This window comes from Hypanus sabinus, chromosome 7, assembly GCF_030144855.1.
Source record: "Hypanus sabinus isolate sHypSab1 chromosome 7, sHypSab1.hap1, whole genome shotgun sequence".
Taxonomy (NCBI): Eukaryota; Metazoa; Chordata; class Chondrichthyes; order Myliobatiformes; family Dasyatidae; genus Hypanus; species Hypanus sabinus.
The window spans coordinates 21,341,420-21,362,183 of NC_082712.1; the positions used below are offsets into that span (position 1 = coordinate 21,341,420).

At 43.0% G+C, this 20,764-nt stretch overlaps 1 protein-coding gene across 1 annotated transcript in view; it reads right to left on the reverse strand.

Annotated features, from left to right (window-relative positions):
- The window catches only part of glra3 (glycine receptor, alpha 3), a 171,775-nt gene that overhangs the window by 89,855 nt on the left and 61,156 nt on the right, over window positions 1-20,764 (reverse strand). Inside the window, exon 3 of the mRNA XM_059973820.1 lies at window positions 6,393-6,616. Coding sequence (XP_059829803.1) covers window positions 6,393-6,616 — 224 coding nt within the window. The remainder of the gene's footprint in view (window positions 1-6,392; window positions 6,617-20,764) is intronic.

Genomic DNA, 20,764 nt, shown 5'->3' on the forward strand with positions numbered 1-20,764 from the left:
GATGGCAGATGAACTAAATGAGTATTTTAAATCAGTCTTCACTGTGGAAGACACTAGGAGTGTGCCAAGGGAGAAAGTGCTCAAAAAGCTGAAAGACCTAAAGATACAGATGTCACCCAGACCAGATGAATTCCACCCTAGGGTAGAGAATGTGGAGGCATTAGTTATGATCTTTCAAAAATAATTGGGCTCTGGCATGATGCCAGAGGACCAGAAAATTTCAAATGTCACTCCACTCTTTAAGAAAGTGGGAAGGCAACAGAAAGGAAATTATAGACCAGTTAGCCTAATCTCAGTGGTTGGGAGGATGTGGAGTCAATTGTTAAGGATGAGGTGATGGAATACTTGGTAACACGGGACAAGATAGGACAAAGTCAGTGTGGTTTCCTTAAAGGAAAATCTTGCCTGATGAGCCTGTTGTAATTCTTTGAGTTGATTACACATAGGATAGATAAAAGAGATGCTCGATATTTGGGCTTTCAGGAGGCCTTTGTCGAGATGCTATACATGTTACGTTATCAAGTTAAGAGCCCATGCTGTTACAGGAAAGTTCCATGCATGGTTAGAGCACTGGCTGAATGGTAGGAGGCAGCGAGTGGGAATGAAAGGATTCTTTTCTGGTTGGCTGCCAGTGGTGTTCCGCAGGAGTCAGTGTTGGGACTGTTTCTTTTTATCAATGATTAGATGATGGAATGGATGGGCTTTACTGCCAAGTTTGGAGATGATATGAAGATTGGTTAGGGGCAGGTAGTGTTGAGGGAACAGGAAGGCTGCAGAAGTACTTAGATTAGGAGAATGGGCACGAAAGTGGCAAATGAAATACAATGTTGGAAAATGCATGGCCATGTACTTTGGCAGAAGAAATTAATGTGCGGACTATTTTCTAAACTGGGAGAAAATCCAAAAATCTCAGATGCAAAGCATCTTGGGAGTACTTGTGCAGAACACCCTAAAGTTTAACTTGCAGGTTGAGTCAGTGGTGAGGAAGGCAAAATGCAATTTTAGCATTCATTTCAAGAGGTCTAGAATACAAGAGCAGAGATGTAATGCTAAGGTTTTATAAAGCACCGCTGAGGGCTTAGTTTTGGGCTCCTCATTTTAGAAAAGATGTGCTGGCATCGTAGAAGGTTCACAGGAGGTTCATTAGGATGATTCGGGGAATGGCAGGGTTATCATATGAGGAATGATTGATGGCTCTGGGCCTGTTCTTGTTGGCATTTAGAAAGAAGCGGAGGAATTTGATTGAAACCTTTTGAATTTTGAAAGGCCGAGACAGAGTAGTTGTGAAAAAGATGTTTCCCATGGTGGGGGAGTCTAGGACAAGAGGGCACAGCCTCAGGATAGAGGGGTGTCCATTTAAAATAAGATGTGGAGAAATTTCTTTAGCTAGATGGTGGTGAATTTGTGGAAGTTTTTACCACAGACAGCTATGACTTGCACAGGGCTGTAGTAATTTAATGTATTGCATTGTCCTGCTGCCACAAAAAAAAAACACATTTCATGACATATCTGAGTGATGATACACCTACCTCTGTTATGGATCTCTATTGTGGACTGAGAGTAGGAAGGAGTTGGGGAGAAGGGAATCATAATTGGGAAAAGGGTAAGGGAGTGAGGAGGGATTGGGACTCAACAGAGAGACGTTCTGTAGTGATCAAAAAATCAATTGTTTGAAATCAAATGACTTTGCCTGGTGTCTCAGGACTGGGAATGTCTGCACCTGTGCCATCTCTCTCTCCTGGCATGCCTCTGCCACCTGTCCTACACCCCTCCTGCAGCGTTCCACCCTCACCATTCCCAACATCCTTTGCTCCTGCCAGATTTACAAACTCGCTCTCTGCTCCACTTTGATAAGTACAGTACAGTGCAAATGTCTTAGACATCCTAGCTATCTACATGTGCTTAAGACTTTTGCACAGTACTATATGCTTAAGGGGAAAGGGCAAGGGGGTGGTTGAGAGGGAGGGAGGAGATTTAACGTTTTATTTATTGAGATATTGTGTAGAATAGGCTCTTCTGGCCCTTTGAGCCCTGCTACCCTGCAACCCCCGATTTAACTGTAGCCTATTCATGGGAAAATTTACACTGACCAATTAACCTGCCATCTCATACATCTTTGGACTGTGGGAGGAAATCGGAGGAACCCCACGCGGTCACAGAGAGAATGCACAAACTCTTTACAGTCAGCGATGGGAATTGAACCCGGTTCAGTTGAACTGTAAACTCTATTCTTCTGTGCTGCTCTAGTTTAATAGGAAACCGAGTGGCAGCTTTTTCATTCAGGTCATATAGAATGGGCTACCTGTTGAAACTTTCGGACAGCACTTAAGAGACACTTGGACAGGTGCATGAATAGTTCCTAAAGACTTGTCTAGACCAAGTCTAGACAAATAGAACTTGTTGAGATGAGAATCTTGGTTGGCATGAAACATTTGACTGAAGGACCAATTTCCTTGGTAAATGACTCGATGACTCAATAACTACATTCAATATATACTCAGAATGGTAGATGAACATTTTGGAGGTACCACTTTATAATGGAAGATGGCAGAGTTTCCAATAGTCTGTACTGATTAGCTAACAATCAAGAACTGATAGAAACTGCTATTTGGAATTTTCTGTGGAAAAACCAGTACAGAGTAGTGAACACAGTCACCAACTAACGCTTGTCATATCTTAAGACGTGGTCAGGTAATAGATGTGAATTTTGAAGTTTAGCTGGTATTATAATCTGGGACGCCCATGTAATGGGAAACCTAATGAGGAGTCAGTTTGTGTTAAGCCAGGATCCCTTCTGGTTCCTTAAAATATATCAGGTTGATCTATCAAATATGGAAAGGCCCATATAGAGGGGATGTGGAGAGGATGTTTCAAATAGTGGGAGAATTTAGGATCAGAGAGCACAAACTCGGAATTGAAGAACATCCCTTTAGAACAGAGATGAGGAGGAATTTCTTCAGTCAGATGGTGAATCGGTAGAGTTCACTGCCACAGCTGGCTGTGGAGAGAAGATTTAAAGCAGAGGTTCTGGATTAATAAGATAATCAAAGGTTACAGGGAGAAGCCAGGCGAATGGGATTGAGAGAGATAATACATCAGTCATGATGGATTGGCATATGGCCCAAATAGCCCAATTCTGCTCCTATATATAATAGTCTTTTGGTCCTATTACGTCAGAGCTTTGATCTGGAGAAAACTCCTTTTACTACACTGTTTGAACATCATATACAAGACCTGTTATCAAAGAAGAAGGCTTTTGGACTTTGGCTGGAGTGATGTGTAAGGTTCATCTGGAATGTTCTTTGGGGACAGCTCATTGAAATCTATGAGCAGTGGGGCTTGGGTCTGCAGGGAACAACATATTTGATTGACCACTCGAAGTGGCTGAAAAATAACCTTCCATTTGGATAACACAGTAAAGAGCAAATTACATGGAACTCAATTAAAATCTATATTTAAAAAAATCTGTGGAGTCAACCTGACAATGACTTGACCAATCACCCATCATTCACAACTCAGTTAATTAACAGTGAAGTTGTGCAGACCTTTAAATGAAAAGAACACGCAATACAGTTCGCAATATCTTAGTAAATAAAGTATATATTAAGCTTTTGAAATTTGTCAGCTAGTGCCCTTGCACCTAAAAAAATCTTACAGACCAGCCTCTGTGGCTCAGGAATGAGAACTATTGATAGAAACACCCTTGGGATATTCCTCTACAGCTGTGACCTTGTAAGGAATAATTCCTTGTGACTGAGCTGTCCAATTGAAGGTTATAATTCAGACAACAGTAAGGTTCTGTGTTAACATGCACAAAATGCTGGAGGAACTCAGCAGGGTAGGCAGCATATATGGAAAGGAATAAAGAGTCGATATTTTAGGCTGAGACCCTTCATCAGTCATGACTCTTTTTCCTTTTCATAGATGCTACCTGACCTGCTGGTTTCCTTCAGTATTTTGTGTGTGTTACTCTGGATTTCCAACATCTGTAGAATCCCTTGTGTGTAAGTTGTTATGTTGCCTGTTTGGGCAGGAAGATGATGCTGGATTTTTATTCCTGCCTGTGCTTTGATTGTTAAGAATGATTACTTATTTACACACAGCTAAATACACTAGATTGAATTGTTGGTGCCTTTTTTGGTCCATTTTGTTCTTCTTCAAGAGCCATGTTGATCAGTGCCAATGTTCCAGAAGTCAGCTGCCAGGATTGGCCAGCCAGCTACTGGCAAAGCATGTTTGACCCTCAACCTTGCAGAATAAAATTGTAGCACCAGTCTCTTCCTAGCCTTTCTATATTTGGAAGAGTTTAGTCTGCAAATGAAGCAGAATGTGAAGTGTGTGTTGGCACTTGACCTCTCTGTGGCTAGGAATGTGTGCCCTCTGATGCCATCTGTCACCACAGGGACCTTTTTGATATTTAATGGATGGGATGTTCGGCACTATAGGCTGAGCTGGGACAGCACCAAAACTGCCCACCATTGTTCAACAGGGAAAACGGGCAATGTAGGGAAGGGAGAATATCACCCTGTTCCTCAGCTTATACTGCATCCAGTTACAGGACAGTGGCACAGCAGGCCGGTATAGTGGGACAGCTGGCAAAACCACTGCCTCACAGGAGTACAGATCTGGGTTCAGTCCTGACATTGGCTGCTGTCACCATGGAGTTTGCACCTTCTCCCCATGTCCGTAAGCATTTCTTCTAGATCAGGTGTTCCCAAACATTTTTATTCATGGACCAATACCATTAAGCAAGGGGTGCTTGGACCCCAGGTTGGAACCACTGCTTGGTGCTCCAGTTTCCTCCCACATCCAAAAAACATGAGTTGGTAGTTAACTGGCTGCTGTAGATTGCCCCTGGTGTGTAGCTGAATGGAACATTCTGAGGAATTGAAGGGAATATGGGAAAAACAGGAATTAATATAGAATTAATTAATATAAAGGCATGATTAATGGCTGAAAAACCTGGTAGGGCAAAGGGCCCTTGTTTGTATGCTCTCCTTATTACTTGAAAGCCTAGTCCTCTTATTTATATTCCTCCAATAGCCCTACTTCATTAATTTATCAAACCATTTAGGGCAATACGCACAAAGTGCTGGAGAAACTGGGCAGGTCAAGCAGCATCTATGGATGGGAATAAACAGTCGATGCTTCGGGCTGAGACACTTCAGAACTCATTTTGGGCTCTTCTTCATTTAGAACAATGAATGTAATTTACCAAATCTGTTCACAAAATGTCTTGTATTTTGAAAGGAATTACCTATTTTAAAGTGAGCAGGGATAGATCTGTGGAGTCCTTAGCATTTGCTTGTAGTCTGTGGGTTTTTACTGGATACTTCCCGTAGCTCAATAATGCAAACTCTTCCCCCGTTCTAAAGGATCACATCTCAGCTGGTTGATCTGGTGATTTCTGAGGAGAGAGCTGAATTCTGTAACCTGTCACTCACATTTGAATGTGCCTGGTTGAGCTTTCAAGGTTATCAAACGGTTGTCAGATAGACGTGCTCCACATCGTTGACATGTGCAGAGCAGGAAGCTCATACTTTTCAGTCTGAACCACTAATGCATTATCGCATGGGAATCAAGCCCAGGGAAATGACTGTAAATGCGTGGCAATGAACAGTTCTGAATACCTTGCTGTCATGCTCTAAATACTTCCTTTCAATGCTTTGAACTTTCCATTGCAAACTCTTCTTGGTATTAGCTGCATTTTGCCGCTTTTTCAGAATCAGAATCAGGTGATGATAAAAACGATGATTAAAAAAAAAATTCTTATACAAAACAACAGTTTATTTCCTTGTTCAAGATTCCAGCAGACTTTTGTGTCTCCTGATATGTTCTAGATAAGCAAGGGTATGACAGGTTACTAGGCTGGATAGGAATGTAGAGTTGCAACAATATAATCAGACTTGAATTTATAAAAGGGCAGAGTAGCTAGAGTGGCTGAATGGTTTACCTTTGCTCTTATTTTACATGTCTCTATGCACAAATAGTACTCATATTTCAGCTTGCGTGTTAGCATTCTGAACGGGAACCAGACTGGAGATGTTGGTTGAACCATAGATGCTGTCTGACCTGCTGAATTCCTGTGGCATTTTGTGCATGTAACTCTGGAGATGTTGAGGTTTGTGGGAAGGTGCACGCAATGTGTTCATGAGTTTTCACCCAAACATAAATTTACTTTTGACAATGTTCTTTGGAATACCATCAATAATATTACATAAACCTATATAATCACCTTTTTATAGATTATTTTGGCATAGCAGAGGTTTAACATCAATAAATATTTAGTAGGCCCTTAGAGACATTGAATCGGCGATCTTGAGAAAAAGTAGTTGTGATGGCAAATTTAAGAACTCAATCACTCATGTCATTCAGAGATCTGACGTACCTACCTTATTGAATAAAGGACAATGCCATTTTTAAAAATCCTCAATAACTTGTTGTCTGTTGTCACCTCATGGAAGTTGGCTCCTTTCTCATTGGCAAAGAATAAATCTGGCTTCCAAATTGAATCCAGCATAGATGGGTCCAAGTCTAGAGAGTCATCAGGGTACTCGCTGTAAGCCAGCCGAGGGTCGTTCCACTGCTGACGCAGGAAAATGTTCAGGCGATAATCCTGCAAAGAATGAAGATGATTAAAACTTCTGAATTTTACTGGTGCACCTTGAAGTGTCTTTAGCATCTCAATCTGGTACATTTGAATCTTTGGTTGAAGCTAGGTATGCAGTGCTGGCAGACATACTGATATTGTTCAGAGCTACAATGAAGTGGTAAGTTGAATCCCAGTCCGTCTTCTTGTTTAAGGAAGTGTTAGGGATCCGATGCCTCTACATTAAGATGAGTCTGTCAACTGATCATTCACCTTTCCTTTATCAGCAGGCGTACATAAGCTGCTGAATTTGCCGATATTGAATAAAATGACCTTTAAAGTATCTGCTATACCTACATATATTACTGGGAGAAATGGTTTATTGATTTAGGTTTATTGGTCTAGGTTTATTATTATACTGGGTCTTAACTTTCCCACCACTGTGCACGGAATCAAGAAATGATTATGGAATGGAAGGATGATGTTCAGCCCATCGTACTGTGATGGCAACACCTTAATTGTCGGTGATTCCACCACTAAGATCCAGTAAATCTTCTGGGCTCAAGATAAATCACACTTTGGGGGAAGCTTCTAGTCTACATCAAAGATCATGTCTATCAGGAAACAGGTGAATGACAATGGCACCCTGAAGAGAATTAGCAGCTATTAATGTTGCTACTGCTACAGTCTACCCATAGCCACACTCTAATAGTGCATGTACTGGCCCTTTTGCAGCTGAATCCTAAGGTTCCACAAGAACATAAAAGACTGTAGGGCAGCAACAGGCTATTTCGTACTGCCAGTTTGCCACAATTCAGTCTGAACATGCCTTTAGCTTCCTTCTAAAGTCACTTAATTTGGGGTATCTACTGCAAACACTTGGCCTGTTTGGTTATCATTCATCTAGGGAAGATGTTTGGCACTCCTGCTTGTGAGATGGTGACTATTATGCAGACAAGACTGCCTTCTAGAAGTGAGATGTTATAAATTCAGGTCTATTTGTTGCTAGATAGATTGATAGATAGACAGATACTTTATTGATCCCAAAGGAAATTATCATGTTACAATAGCATTACAAGTGCACAGATACACAAATATTAGTAGAGAAGTAAGAAGGAATTAAAAAAAAATTACCTCAAACAGCCTAACAGGAAAGGGTCATCACTTTCCCAGCTATAGGTTGACTCATTATACTTAATGGCTGACGGTAAGAATGGCCTCATATAGTGCTCTTTAAAACAGTACAGTTGTCTCAGTTCATTCCTAAAGGTGCTCCTCTGTTCAGCCAAAGTAGCATGCAGAGAAAAATTGTCCAGAAATGCCAGTATTTTCCATAGGGTCCTTTGTTCGACCACATGCCTCCAGTGTGTCCAGTTTGACTCCTATAACAGAGCCGGCCTTTCTTATCAGTTTATTGAGCTTGTTAGCATCATCCACGCTGACATCATTGCCCCAGCACACCACTGCGTAGAAGATTGTACTGGCAACAACAGACTGGTAGAACATGTGAAGGAGAGGCCTGCATACTCCAAAAGACCTCATTCTCCTCAGAAAGTAGAGGCTACTCTGGCCCTTCTTGTACACAGCCTATCTGTTGGTGCTCCACTCAAGGATGTTGGGAATGGCAAGTGTGGGCGCTGCGGGAAGGGTGTGAAATAGGTGGTAGAGAAGGAGTACAGGAGGTGGGGTGGCATGGGTGCAGACATACTCAGCACTGAGACACCAGGCAAGGTCATTTAATTCCAAACAATTGGTTTATTAATCATTATAGAATATCTCTCTGGTGCTTCCCATCCCTCCCTTCTCTCTTCCCCTTTTCCTGACGATGATTCCCTTTCCCTGCCTCCTTCCCACTCTCAGTCTACAATAGAGACCCATGCCATTTTTGCAGTATACCAGACATTCAAGAATGTCAGGGAAGTGAAGTTCGTGCAGTGAAAATTACGACTGAGAATGTGGTCAGGAAGCTTAATGGTCTGAGGGTGGATAAATCTCCTGGACCTGATGGAATGCACCCTCGGGTTCTGAAGGAAGTAGCTGGAGAGATTGCAGTGACATTAACGATGATCTTTCAAGAATCGATAGATTCGGGCATTGTACTGGATGACCAGAAAATTACAAATGTTACTTTGCTATTTAAGAAGAGTGGAGGCAGCAGAAAGGAAACTACAGACCTGTTAGTCGACATCCGTGGTTGGGAAGTTGTTGGAATTGATTGTTAGGGATGAGATTACGGGGTACCTGGAGGCACATGTCAAGATAGGCCAAAGCCAGCATGGTTTCCTGAAAGAAAAACCCTGCCTGACAAACCTACTGCAATTCTTTGAGGAAACTACAAGTGGGGTAGACAAAGGAAATGCTGTACACATGGTGTACTTGGATTTTCAGAAGGCTTTTGACAAGGTGACGCACATGAGGCTGCTTAGCAAGATAAGAGCCCATGGAATTACAGGGAAGTTACTAGCATGGCTGGAGCATTGGCTGGTTATCAGAAAACAGACAGTGGGAATAAAAGGATCCTAGTCTGGCTGGCTGCCGGTTACCAGTGGATTTCCACAGGGGTTGGTGTTAGGACCTCTGCTTTTCACGATGTTTCTCAATGATTTGGTCTATGGTATTAATGGATTTTTGGCTAAGTTTGCCGATGATACAAAGATAGGTGGAGGAGCAGGTAGGTTGAGGAAACAGAGAGCCCGCAGAGAGACTTAGATATTTTAGGGGAGTGGGCAAAGAAGTGGGAAATGAAATGCAATGTTGGAAAGTGTACGGTCCTGCACTTTGGTGGAAGAAATAAATGGGCTGACTATTATTTAGATGGGGAGAGAATTCAAAATGCAGAGACGCAAATGGACTTAGGAGTCCTTGTGCAAGATGCCCTTCAAGTTGAGTCAGCTCTGAAGAAGGCGAATGCAATGTTGTCATTCATTTCTGGAGGTATAGAATATAAGAGCAGAGATGTGATGTTGAGGCTCTATAAGGCACTCGTGAGGCCACACTTGGAGTATTGTGTGCACTTTTGGGCTCTTTATTTTAGAAAGAATATACTGACATTGGAGAAGGTTCAGACAAGGTTCACGAGAATGATTCTAGGAATGAAAGGGTTACCATATGAGGAACGTCTGACAGCTCTTGGGCTGTATTCCCTGGAGAACAGGAGAATGAGGGGGGATCTAATAGAAACATTCAGAGTGTTAAAAGGTCTGAACAGATTAGATATGGGAAGGTTATTTCCCATGGCAAGGGATTCTAGGACAAGAGGGCACAACTTCAGGAGTGAAGGACGTCCTGTTAAAACTGAGATGCGGAGAAATTATTTAAGTCAGAAGGTGGTAAATCTGTGGAATTTGTTGCCACGAGCAGCTGTGGAGGCCAAGTCATTGGGTGCATTTAAGATAGAGATAGCTAGGTTCTTGATTAGCCAGGGCATCAGAGGGTGTGGGCTGAAAGCAGGGCAGTGGGGATGACAGGAAGTATTGGAACAGCCCATGAGTGAATTGTGAAGAAAACTCGATGGGTTGAAAGGCCTACTTCTGCTCCTGAATCTTATGGTCTTATGTCAGAATCATGTTTCATGTTTCCCCCCCCCCCCACATATCATGAAATTTGCTTTTACTTGCAGCAGCAGTACAGTGCAATGCGTAAAATTACCGCAGCATTGTGCAAACCCTTAGGCACCCTAACTATATATAAATATATATACACCCTAGTTATCAGACTCCTGAATGGACTCCTCATACACTAAAAGATTAACTTTTGACTCTCAGTCTACTTTGATCTCTCATGTCCTGGCCCTTGTCGACATGCACTGCACTTTCTCTGTAATTGCATCACTATATCCTACATTCTTTTATCTTTCTATCACTTCCACGTACTTATAGATGACATAATCTGTCTGGATGGTGCACAAACAAAAGCCTTTCACTATATGTCAGTACATACAGTATACCATCACACCAATCAGAACGTCATGCTTTTATAGGCCATATTTTGTACCACCACTCTGTACAAAAGAAATGATATTTATGGATTGAATAAACACAAGAGATTCTGCCGAGCTGGAGGCACTGAGTTCATCTCGCATTTTGTGTGTATTTATGGTTTGAACAGTCACTCTTTAATATCTCTATGCACAAACCACGTAAGAACATGAGGAAGCAAAGCTTTGGGTGAGTATCTACCTATTCTCTTATGACATAGGTAGCCTTTCATTCCATTGAGTCTCTGCTAGCTGCCTGAGCAAACACATCAATCTCATTCCCCCACCTATTTCCTATTAGCCTATTTCCTATTTCTGATTAGTCCCAATCCAGCAATTTCACCCTAATTCTCTTCACAAGACGGGCGACCCCAGCCATTATCAATACTGTTCTGAGGTGGTCAGTGGTCGCATAACCCGGACTTGTGATATACACAAGCTCTTCATACGGCCATCCACCACCTGCTCCCATGGCTTCATGTGACCCTGATCGGGGTGGGGGGGGGGGGTGCTAAGCAGGTGCTACACCTTGCCCAAGGGTGACCTGCAGGCTGGTAGAGGCAAGGAGTGTCTTACATCTCTTTTGTTAGAGACTTTTCTCCACCCTGCCACCCATCCCTGAACAAATAGTTCATACATACTTACTAGATTCTTTCACTTCATTCTGTACACACATCTCTATTTAAAGATACAAGTTTAAAAAAGACACCGTTTTTCTCTACATCAGCAAGTCATCTCACTTGACTTCACAAAAGGTCTTCTAATTCTATCTGAACTAAACTGGACCTCTTAGCTTTGCTAAAATCCCTTCATCAAACATGGCTGTTAATATGTTCACTTCCCTGCTGTGCCACATGATTCTCTTTCACTTTGTTCTTGATCTGTTACGCTGTCAGAAGAGTTATTTATCAAGCCTTCATCCTTTCCCTTTGAAACTAGCTTCAAACAAAGCTCAAGAAACAGACTCTTCTAATGTTTTACAGTGTTAAGGCTTGCTGAAAATCTGTGGGACGAGCCAACGAGATAAACGTTGTTTCTGGCTTTCTCAGTTGCAATAGGAAGACCTAGAAATAAAATTTACGATATTTGCTCTGTGAGCTTCCATGTGAACAATGTATTTCATTGCACATGGAGTATATAACGAAGATCAACTATTCTTTCAGTAAATGAAAATAGCTTGTGGTCCTTCGTTTACAAGTAGTATTGATTTATTACCAAGATCTAGTGAAAATATCTTGTTTGCATGCCATCCATGCATAAACACAGGGATTCTGCAGATGTTGTAAATCTTGAGCAACACACACACACACACACACACACACACACACACACACACACACACACACACACACACACACACACACACACACACACACACACACACACACACACACACACACACACACCTGGTGAAACTCAGCAAGTTAGGCAGCCCCTATCAAAGGGAATAAACAGTGGGTGTTTCAGGCAGGGACCCTTTTATCAGGACTGTACAGGAAGCGGGCAGAAACCAGAACAGGAAAGTTGGGGAGGAAAGGAGAACAAGCCGGCAGGTGATAGGTGAGACCAGATGAGGGGGAAGGTGTGTGGGTGGGGGATGGGGATGGGGATGACGGGATGAAGTTAGAAGCTGGGAGAGGATTGGAGGGAAAAGCAAAGGGCAGATGAAGAAGGAATCAAATAGGAGAGGAGGGGGATCGTAAACCATGAGAGATGGGGAAGGCGGTATTGGGCAGGTAAGGAGAAGAGAAAGGCTCAGAGTGGAACCAGTATGGAGAATGAAAAAAGAGAGAAGTGAAGCAGGACAAATGACTGGAAAATAGAGAAATAAAATTTCGTGCCAGATTGGAGGCTATCCAGACAGAATATCAGAATTCGGATCACTTGCATGTGTCATGAATTTTGGTGTTTTGCAGCAGTACTTTCAATAAGTAATAATAAAAAAACTGTAAATTACAATAAGAAATAGAATGCAAAAAAGGAGGGGAAATATAGTGAAAAATATAACTTTGATGGCAGAGGGGAAGAAGCTGTTCCTGAAATATTGAGTTCATGTCATCACATCTTATAGATCCTTCTTGATGATAGCAATGAGAAGACAGCATGTCCAGGGTGATGAAGCTCCTAAATAATGAACTCAATCCTGTGCTGTGGCCCCTCCATGCCAGACAGTGATGCAAAGGGAGGTACAGGGGCCCTGTTTTAGAGGCTGGTGATTAGGACTGAGTGTATGATTGTTTAAAAGCTGCACTGTAATCAATAAACTGATTTAGGTATTACTATTGTCCAGGTGATCTAGAGCCAATGAGATTGCATGCACTGTGACCTACTGGGAGACAATAAGTGAGTTTTAATGGGTCTGGGTCCTTGCTTAGGCAGGAGTTGATTCCAGACACTTCATCACAGTAGATGTGAGTGTCACTGGGTGACAGTCATTGAGGCAGCTCATCCTGCTCTTCTTGAGCACTGGTATGATTATCATCCTTTTGAAGCAGGTGGGGACCTCTGACTCCAGCGGTGAGAGATTGAGGTTGATCTTGAACTCTCCTGCAGTTGCTTGCTACAGGCTTTCAGAGTCCTACCAGGTAGACCATCAGGGCCCGATGCCTTGCGAGGGTTCACCCCCTTGACTTTGGCTTCTGAGGCAGAGGTCACACGGTCACTGGATGCAGCAGGGATTGGCATACATGCAGTTTGACTTTCCCTTCAAAGTCTGCATTAAAAGTGATGTTCATTCAATTCCATCTCTAACCTCAATCAGAACATGACGCGTTGCTCCTGCAAGCCGAGTTTTGCCTCATGTAGTAGATGAAGCCACAGGCAGACATATGGCTGGTGTTGTAATGCATTGCGCTAACTGCTATGCTATCCCATGGATTTGATGGGCTGAAGGGCATGTTTCTGTGCTGTATGAATCTCTGTACTACCAAATGTACAGGCTCAATTAATCCCCAGATCATAAATCTCCCCACGCAAAACAGAGTAGGAGAAACTTCCAACAATATGTGTTCAGTATTCATACAGTGACCTGACGTACTTTAACATCTGGGCTGAAGAGGTAGGGGAAGCAGGAGTTCAAATTCCCAGAGCATTTCTTTGACTGCTCCACTTGAATTGTTCTATTATGCTCAATGCAGAGGCAAAGGCTAAGAGTTCAGTAGGCTGTGGCTTGAGAAGCCAAGTGGGAAAATTATACAGCACTGTTTGAAAGTAAATCTGATATATTTACAGCACAGATAGAAGATGAGGACAGTCAGCCTCAGGTCAATAAAGGAATTGTGCAGGCTTAGTCTACCTCCCAGCTCTTGGTCAATAGCCTTGTAAATCACAACACATTAAGCATTCAAGCAGGTATTCTTTAATGTGCTTCAGACTGAGTTCCAGATCCCAGCTCCCCTCTGGGTGAATTAATATTTCTTCAATCCTAACCTTTCTGCCTTGCTCTTCTCACATTATTGAAATTTTCTATTAAGGGAAAAAGCTCCTTTCTATCTTGTTTACCAGTCTTGCCTCTCAGAATTTTATATGGCTCAGTTTATTCTCTGCCTTTGTTCCTAAAGAAATAACTCCACTAAACATTCCAGAGCTGGTAATGTGCTTTCAGATGTTCTCTTTTGTTTTGACAAAAATACATTTATTATAAATTCACGCTACTTGTACGATCACATTACAAACAAAAACTAGACAAAACATGAACTCTGCCATCTTCCCCCTTCCTTCTCAGTCCTGGAGAAGGGTTTTGGTCTGAAACGTTGACTATTTATTCATGACCTGCAGAGTTCTTCCAGCATTTTGTGTGTGTTGCTTTGGATTCCAGCATCTGCAGACTTTCTTGTGTTTATGGATAATGCAGACTAAACTTAACATGTTGTCATCAAGAGTGGCATTTATCCCCTGTGGTGCCCAGCAGTCTCAAAATACATCTATGTTACCCGGGCATACTGTATGTTCTTTTTCCACAGCTACTCAGGCACAGTCATCTCCCCTGAACAATGCCAGGCAGTCAGCCAAAAGCAGAAACCACCACTGACCAATCAGCAGGACCTACAAATAGCCACCTTTTCATCACCAGGAGACAGCTCGCTAGAATATCCTCCTCCCTTCTTGCTCTCCCCACCTCCTACTGGATGACCGGTTGAAGAGGGTGGGGCTAAAATGTTGTCAGGGATCAAGAAGCAGCCCCCTCAGTTTTGAGAATAGGGGCTGCAGTCTTGTACACTCCATGTGCATGTGGTACACGATCTCTTCCATGTCAGAGAAGCAACAGGCTACTGGAAGATCCAAAAAGCTTGTTACAGGCCACTGCTCTGTGCACCACCCTCCACCACAGGTCCCCAGTGTACAAGGGAAGGGTACAGTCATAAAAAGACTTTCATTAGGATGTTGAAGGTGTGCTGGCTGGTTAACTGATTACAGCAAAGGCTTGATGAACTAAATCACCTAATCTTATGCCATAAAATATGAAATCAATCAGTCAAGATTAATTATTACCACTCAATCATCAGGTTCCTGAACAGGTGGATAACTTGGCTTTTTAGAATATAAAAACAAGGCGATGATGCTGATGCTGAAGACACTAGTCAGGCTGCACTTCAAGTATTGTCAACAGTTTTTGTCCCCTTATCTCAAAAAGGATGTATTGTCATTGGAGAGAGTCCAGAGGAGCTTCACGAGGATGATTCAGGGAATGAAGGGGTTAATATATGAGAATCGTTTGGCAGCTTTGGGCCTGTACTCACTGGAATTTAGATGAATGTGTAGGGATCTCATTGAAAACTACCAAATATTAAAGGAACTAGATAAAGTGGATGTGGAGAGGATGTTTCCTCTGGTGGGGGTATCCTGAACCAGAAGGAAGTGCCTCAAAATTGAGGGATGACCTTTTAGAACAGAAGTAAGGAGGAATTTTTTTAGCCAGAGAGTGGTGAATCTGTGGAATGCTCTGCCACAGACCGTGGTGGAGATTCTTGACTGGTCAGGGCATCAAGGGATATGGTGAGAGGGCAGGTGTTTGGGTTGAATGGGATCTGGAATCAGCCATGGTGGAATGGCGGAATGAACATGATGGGCTGAATGGCCTGATTCTGCTCCTATGTCATATGGTCTTGTGGTCTTCTCTCAACACTGAGCTAATTCCAATATCTATGGGGTCACTTTCATGGACTCTACAACTCATATTCTCAGTATTAATTAATTAACCAATTAAATAATTAATAATTATTATATATTTATATAAATAATACATAATGTTATTATTTGTTTCAATATTTATCAATAAACATATATATTTGTTTATTTGTTTACTATTTTTGTATTTACACAGTTTATCTTCTTTGCATGCTGGTTGTCGCCTGTCAGTCTTTGTGTGACATTTTTATTATTTTGTTGTATTTCTTTGTTCTACTGTGAATGCCTGCAAGAAAATGAATCTCAGTGTAGCATATGGTGACAAAAGATTCAAAGTACATTTATTATGAAAGGATGTATGCAGAATACAACTTTGAGATTCGTTCTTCTGCAGGCAGCCACGAAACAAAGTTACACCTCCACCCCCCACCAGGAAGGCCTCCAAGCTCTCTGTTCCTTTCTGGGCTCCAAACCCAACCAGCTCCCCTCCATCACCACTTTCCTCTGCTGTCAGAACTTGTCCTCACTCTCAATAAATTCTCCTTCTTTCCTTCAAGCGAATGGTTTAGCCATGGCCACTCGCATGGGTCCTAGCTATGCATGCCTTTTTGTCAACTACATGCAATATCTATGTTCTAAGTCTATATTGGTATTACTCTCCAACTTTTCCTACGCTACATCGACAACTGCATTGGTGTTGCTGCCTGCATCTATGTGGAACTCAATGACTTCATCAACTTTGTCTCCAACTTCAACTCTCCCTCAAATTTAAGTGTTCCATTTCCAACATCTCTCTCTCTCTTTCCTCGATCTCTCTGTCTCTGTCTCTGGAGAAGGCTTATCTATGATGTCTATTATAAACCCACTGACGCTCAATACCTGGACTATGCATCTTCTTGTTTTCTGTAACTTCCCCCATCTCTGATGGGATGCTATCACCAAGTGCATTTTTCCCTACCTCCCCACTTTCTGCTTTACACAGAGATCGCTCCCTACGCGACTCCCTCGTCCATTCGTCCCTCCCTACTGATCTCCCCCCCTTGCACTTATCCTTGCAAGTGGAACGAGCGCTACACCTCCTCCCTCACTACAATTCAAGGCCCCAAACTATCCTTCCAGGTGAGGCGACACTTCACCCATGAGTCTATTGGGTCACATACTGTGTCCGGTGTTCCCTGTGTGGCTTCCTGTTTATCAGTGAGACCCAATGTAGATTGGGAGACCACTTTGCTGAACACCTACACTCCATCTGCCAGAAAAAGACAGTGGCCACCCATTTTAATTCCACTTCCCATTCCTATTCCGACATGTCGGTCCACGGTTTCCTCTAATGTCGCGATGACCCCACACTCATGTTGGAGAAGTAACACCTTATACTCCGTCTGGGTATCCGCCAACCGAATGGCATGAACACCGATTTCTCGAACTTCCGTTAATGTCCCTCCAACCTTCACCATTCCCCATTCCCATTTCCCTTTCTCACCTTATCTCCTTGCCCACCCATTGCCTCTCTCTGGTGCTCCTCCTCCTTTTCTTTCTTCCATGGCCTTCTGTCTTCTCCTATCAGATTTCCCCTCCTCCAGCCCCTATATCTCTTTTACCAATCAACTTTCCAGCTCTTTACATCATCCTTCCCCCTTTCCTGGTTTCTCCTATCATCTTGAGCTTCTTCCTTCCCTGCCCCCACCTTCTATCTCAGACTCATTTTCTTTCCTCCAGTCCTGATGAGGGGTCTCGGCCCGAAACGTCGAATGTTTACTCTTTTCCCTAGATGCTGCCTGGCCTGCTGACTTCCTTCAGCATTGTGTTTGTGCTGCAAGCAAACATCAATCAACTAACATGCAAAAAAAGAACAAATTGTGCCAACAGCATAAAGCAAGTGCACAACACATAGAATATTAGACTTCAAACCAGGAGTCCAGTGGCATTCAGTTTAGGTCAGTTCAGTGCCATGTCGTTGGCCCACTGCAGGCTGCACACAAAGCCATTCTTAGCTGAAAGGCCCCAATCAAAACTGCTCAAAAACAGCAAAAAAAAAAGAATAACCAGAATGCAGAAATACATGTGCCATGAAGCTCAAAGTTCCTCAGAATGAATCTACAGCTTTGCTGACCAATCCTTGCAGCCTGGAACCAAAGGCTCCCGCACTTTCCTCAAGGTAAAGCAGACAGCAGCTAGTAACAGCCAGAGGAAGACCGATCAAATGCAGGCAGATGACTCTGAGCACCCGCTCTTGTCCTTGTTAACATCAGCCTTGCTTGACGCCTCAATCAGAGTGAAGCAATGGAACTGATCACGGGTTCATGCCGTCAACATCGCCCCGACTCCAGGCCTTCAATCTGTACACTTCGCTCCAATCCTCAACAAGCTCTCTCAGAGACAGCAAACGGCCAGATTGCTCAATTGGCCCAAAACACACCATCAAAATATAAATCACAGGTTTTAAATGCAAGCAACTTAGTTGTAAAATCATATTAGAACAAAGAAGTAAAAAAACTAATTTTGTGAACTTTTGGCAAGAAGTTGCCACTGGTCACATTGCTCGTTGGCACCACCTTATAATAAACTTACCTTGAACTCTGAATTTTGACTTTAGAATACATTTGTTGTGAACTGGGACATTATATAATTGTGATATCCTCACTGCCAGTATGTGATAGATAGACATCTGTTTCAACAGCCCTTTCGCAGATATGCTTCTCTCAAGAGATGCTTTGTTAATATGTGAATATTAGTCAAGGGCAATTAATACAATTAAAGTCAGCTGGCTACTGTAAACTCCCATTTGTTATTTGTATTTGTAATATCTCAGTAGCAGAACACTACAGACCACATCTTGCAATACCAAGGAATTGTGTTTTTTTATTGTGCCAAAGTCTTGTTTTGCACATTCTGTTTTCTTCACTGCCTAGTGTGACTTTGTATAATTTATGTTATGTTATGCTAAGTTTATGGTTCACTCTCCTCTCCTAAGATACCCTTTCTTCTCCAGCCTTTTACCTTTTCCACTAATCACCTCCCAGCTTCTTAATTCATACCCCCTTCTTCCCCCCACCAACCTGGCTTCACCTCTCAATTTCTTGCTTGTACTCCTCCCCCTCCCCACCTCCTTTGTCTGGATTCTTCCCCCTTTCTTTCCCGTCCTAATGCAGGGTCTTGGCCCAAAATGGCGACTGTGTGTTCTGCGTGTGGTCTGAATTTATGAGCCTGTGATGATGTTGCAAGCAAATTTGTCATTGTGCCCGTACCTCACTGTGCTTGTGGAGCTAAGAACAAGTTCAGCTTGACTTGACTAATAAACATACTAATTCTGTTGACACAAGAGACCGCAGGGATGGAGAATCAGGAACAACATACAAAGATACTGGAGGAACTCAGTAGGCCAGGCAGCATCTACAGAGGAAAATGGACTGTCATCATTTTGGGTCATGACCCTTCATCCGGACTGGGAAGAGGGGATCTAGTCAGTATTAAAAGTGTAGATGGAGGGGTTGGAGCAAGAGCTGACAGGTGATAGGTGGATCCAGGTGAGTAGGGTGTGAGAAACAGCACCTGTACAAGATATTAAGAGGAATAGACAGAGTGGACAGCCAGCACCTCTTCCCCAGGGCACCACTGTTCAGTACAAGAGGACATGGCTTTAAGGTAAGGCAGAGAAGTTCAAGGGGGATATATAAGAGGAAGGTTTTTCACTCAGAGAGTGGTTGGTGCATGGAATGCACTGCCTGAGTCAGTGGTGGAGGCAGATACACTAGTAAAGTTTAAGAGACTACTCGACAGGTATTTGGAGGAATTTAAGGTGGGGTTTGAGGGTCAGCACAACAATGTGGGCTGAAGAGCCTGTAATGTGCTGTACTATTCTATGTTCTATCTTCTCATATTCCATCTGGGCAGTCTCCAACCTGAAGCATGAACACTGAATTCTCAAACTACAGTAACTCCTCCAACTCTATCCCTTCAGTATTTTCTTTCTTTTCACTTTCCTTCTGATCCAATTAGTCCCCATCACCCTGTCTTTTCCCCTCCACGCCCTCTTGACCACCAACACACTCCTTCCATTGGTTTCCCTCCACAGCTCCCTCACTTTGTCCCATGGTCCACCTTCCTCTACTTTCATATCCTATCTTTTTCCATCCATCAGCCCTTGTTCTATGTTCCACTGTTCACCTCCCAACTTCACAAATCATTCCCATTCCCCCACTCCACCTTCCTCATCTGCCAGTTACCCCTCTTCACCTGGATCTAGCTATCACCTCCCAGCTTCACAAATCATTCCAAATCCCACCTCCCTCATTTGCCAATCACTCCTCCACAACTAGATTCATCTATCACCACCCAGCTAAACACATCATTCCCACAATCCCTCCCCTCACCTTCCTCATCTTCCAATCAATCCTCTTCACCTGTATCCACCCATCACCTCCCAGCTTCACAAATAATTCCTGCTCCCCCTTCCCTGGTCTGCCTATCATTCCTCCTCGCCTGGATCCACCCATCACTTGCCAGCTCTTTCTCCACCCCTTCCCTCCACCTTTCTATACTGGCCATCTCCCCTTTTCCTTTCCAGTCCCAGTAAAAGGTCTGAACCTGAAAGTGGGATGTCCATCTCCCCCCATAGCTGCTGCCTGACTCGTTGAGTTTGTCCAATGTTTTCCGAGTTGCTGTTAAGTCTGCATCTCTTCTCAGCCACTTTATTTACTAGTTCAGCAGAAACCTGGAGGTCTGAACTCCAAGGTTCCTTTTCTTTGTAGGGTGCTAACATATTTTTCATCTGTTTAGAGGTACAGGGAACCAACTGCTTTTTTCATGGAGCAATATACAGATTTGAAGCAGGTATTTCAGCTCAGCAATCCATATATTAATCACATTCTCTGATTTCCCTACATTCCTGTCAACTCCCAGAGATTCTACCATCATTGCTAGGGGCAATTTACAGTGGACCAATCAACTCAAGTCTTATTGGGACGTGGCTGAAAACTGGAACACCCATGAAACCCACACATTCACAGTGAGAGCATGCAAACTCCGCACAGGCAGCACCTGATGTCAGGATTGAGCCCAGATCACTGGCA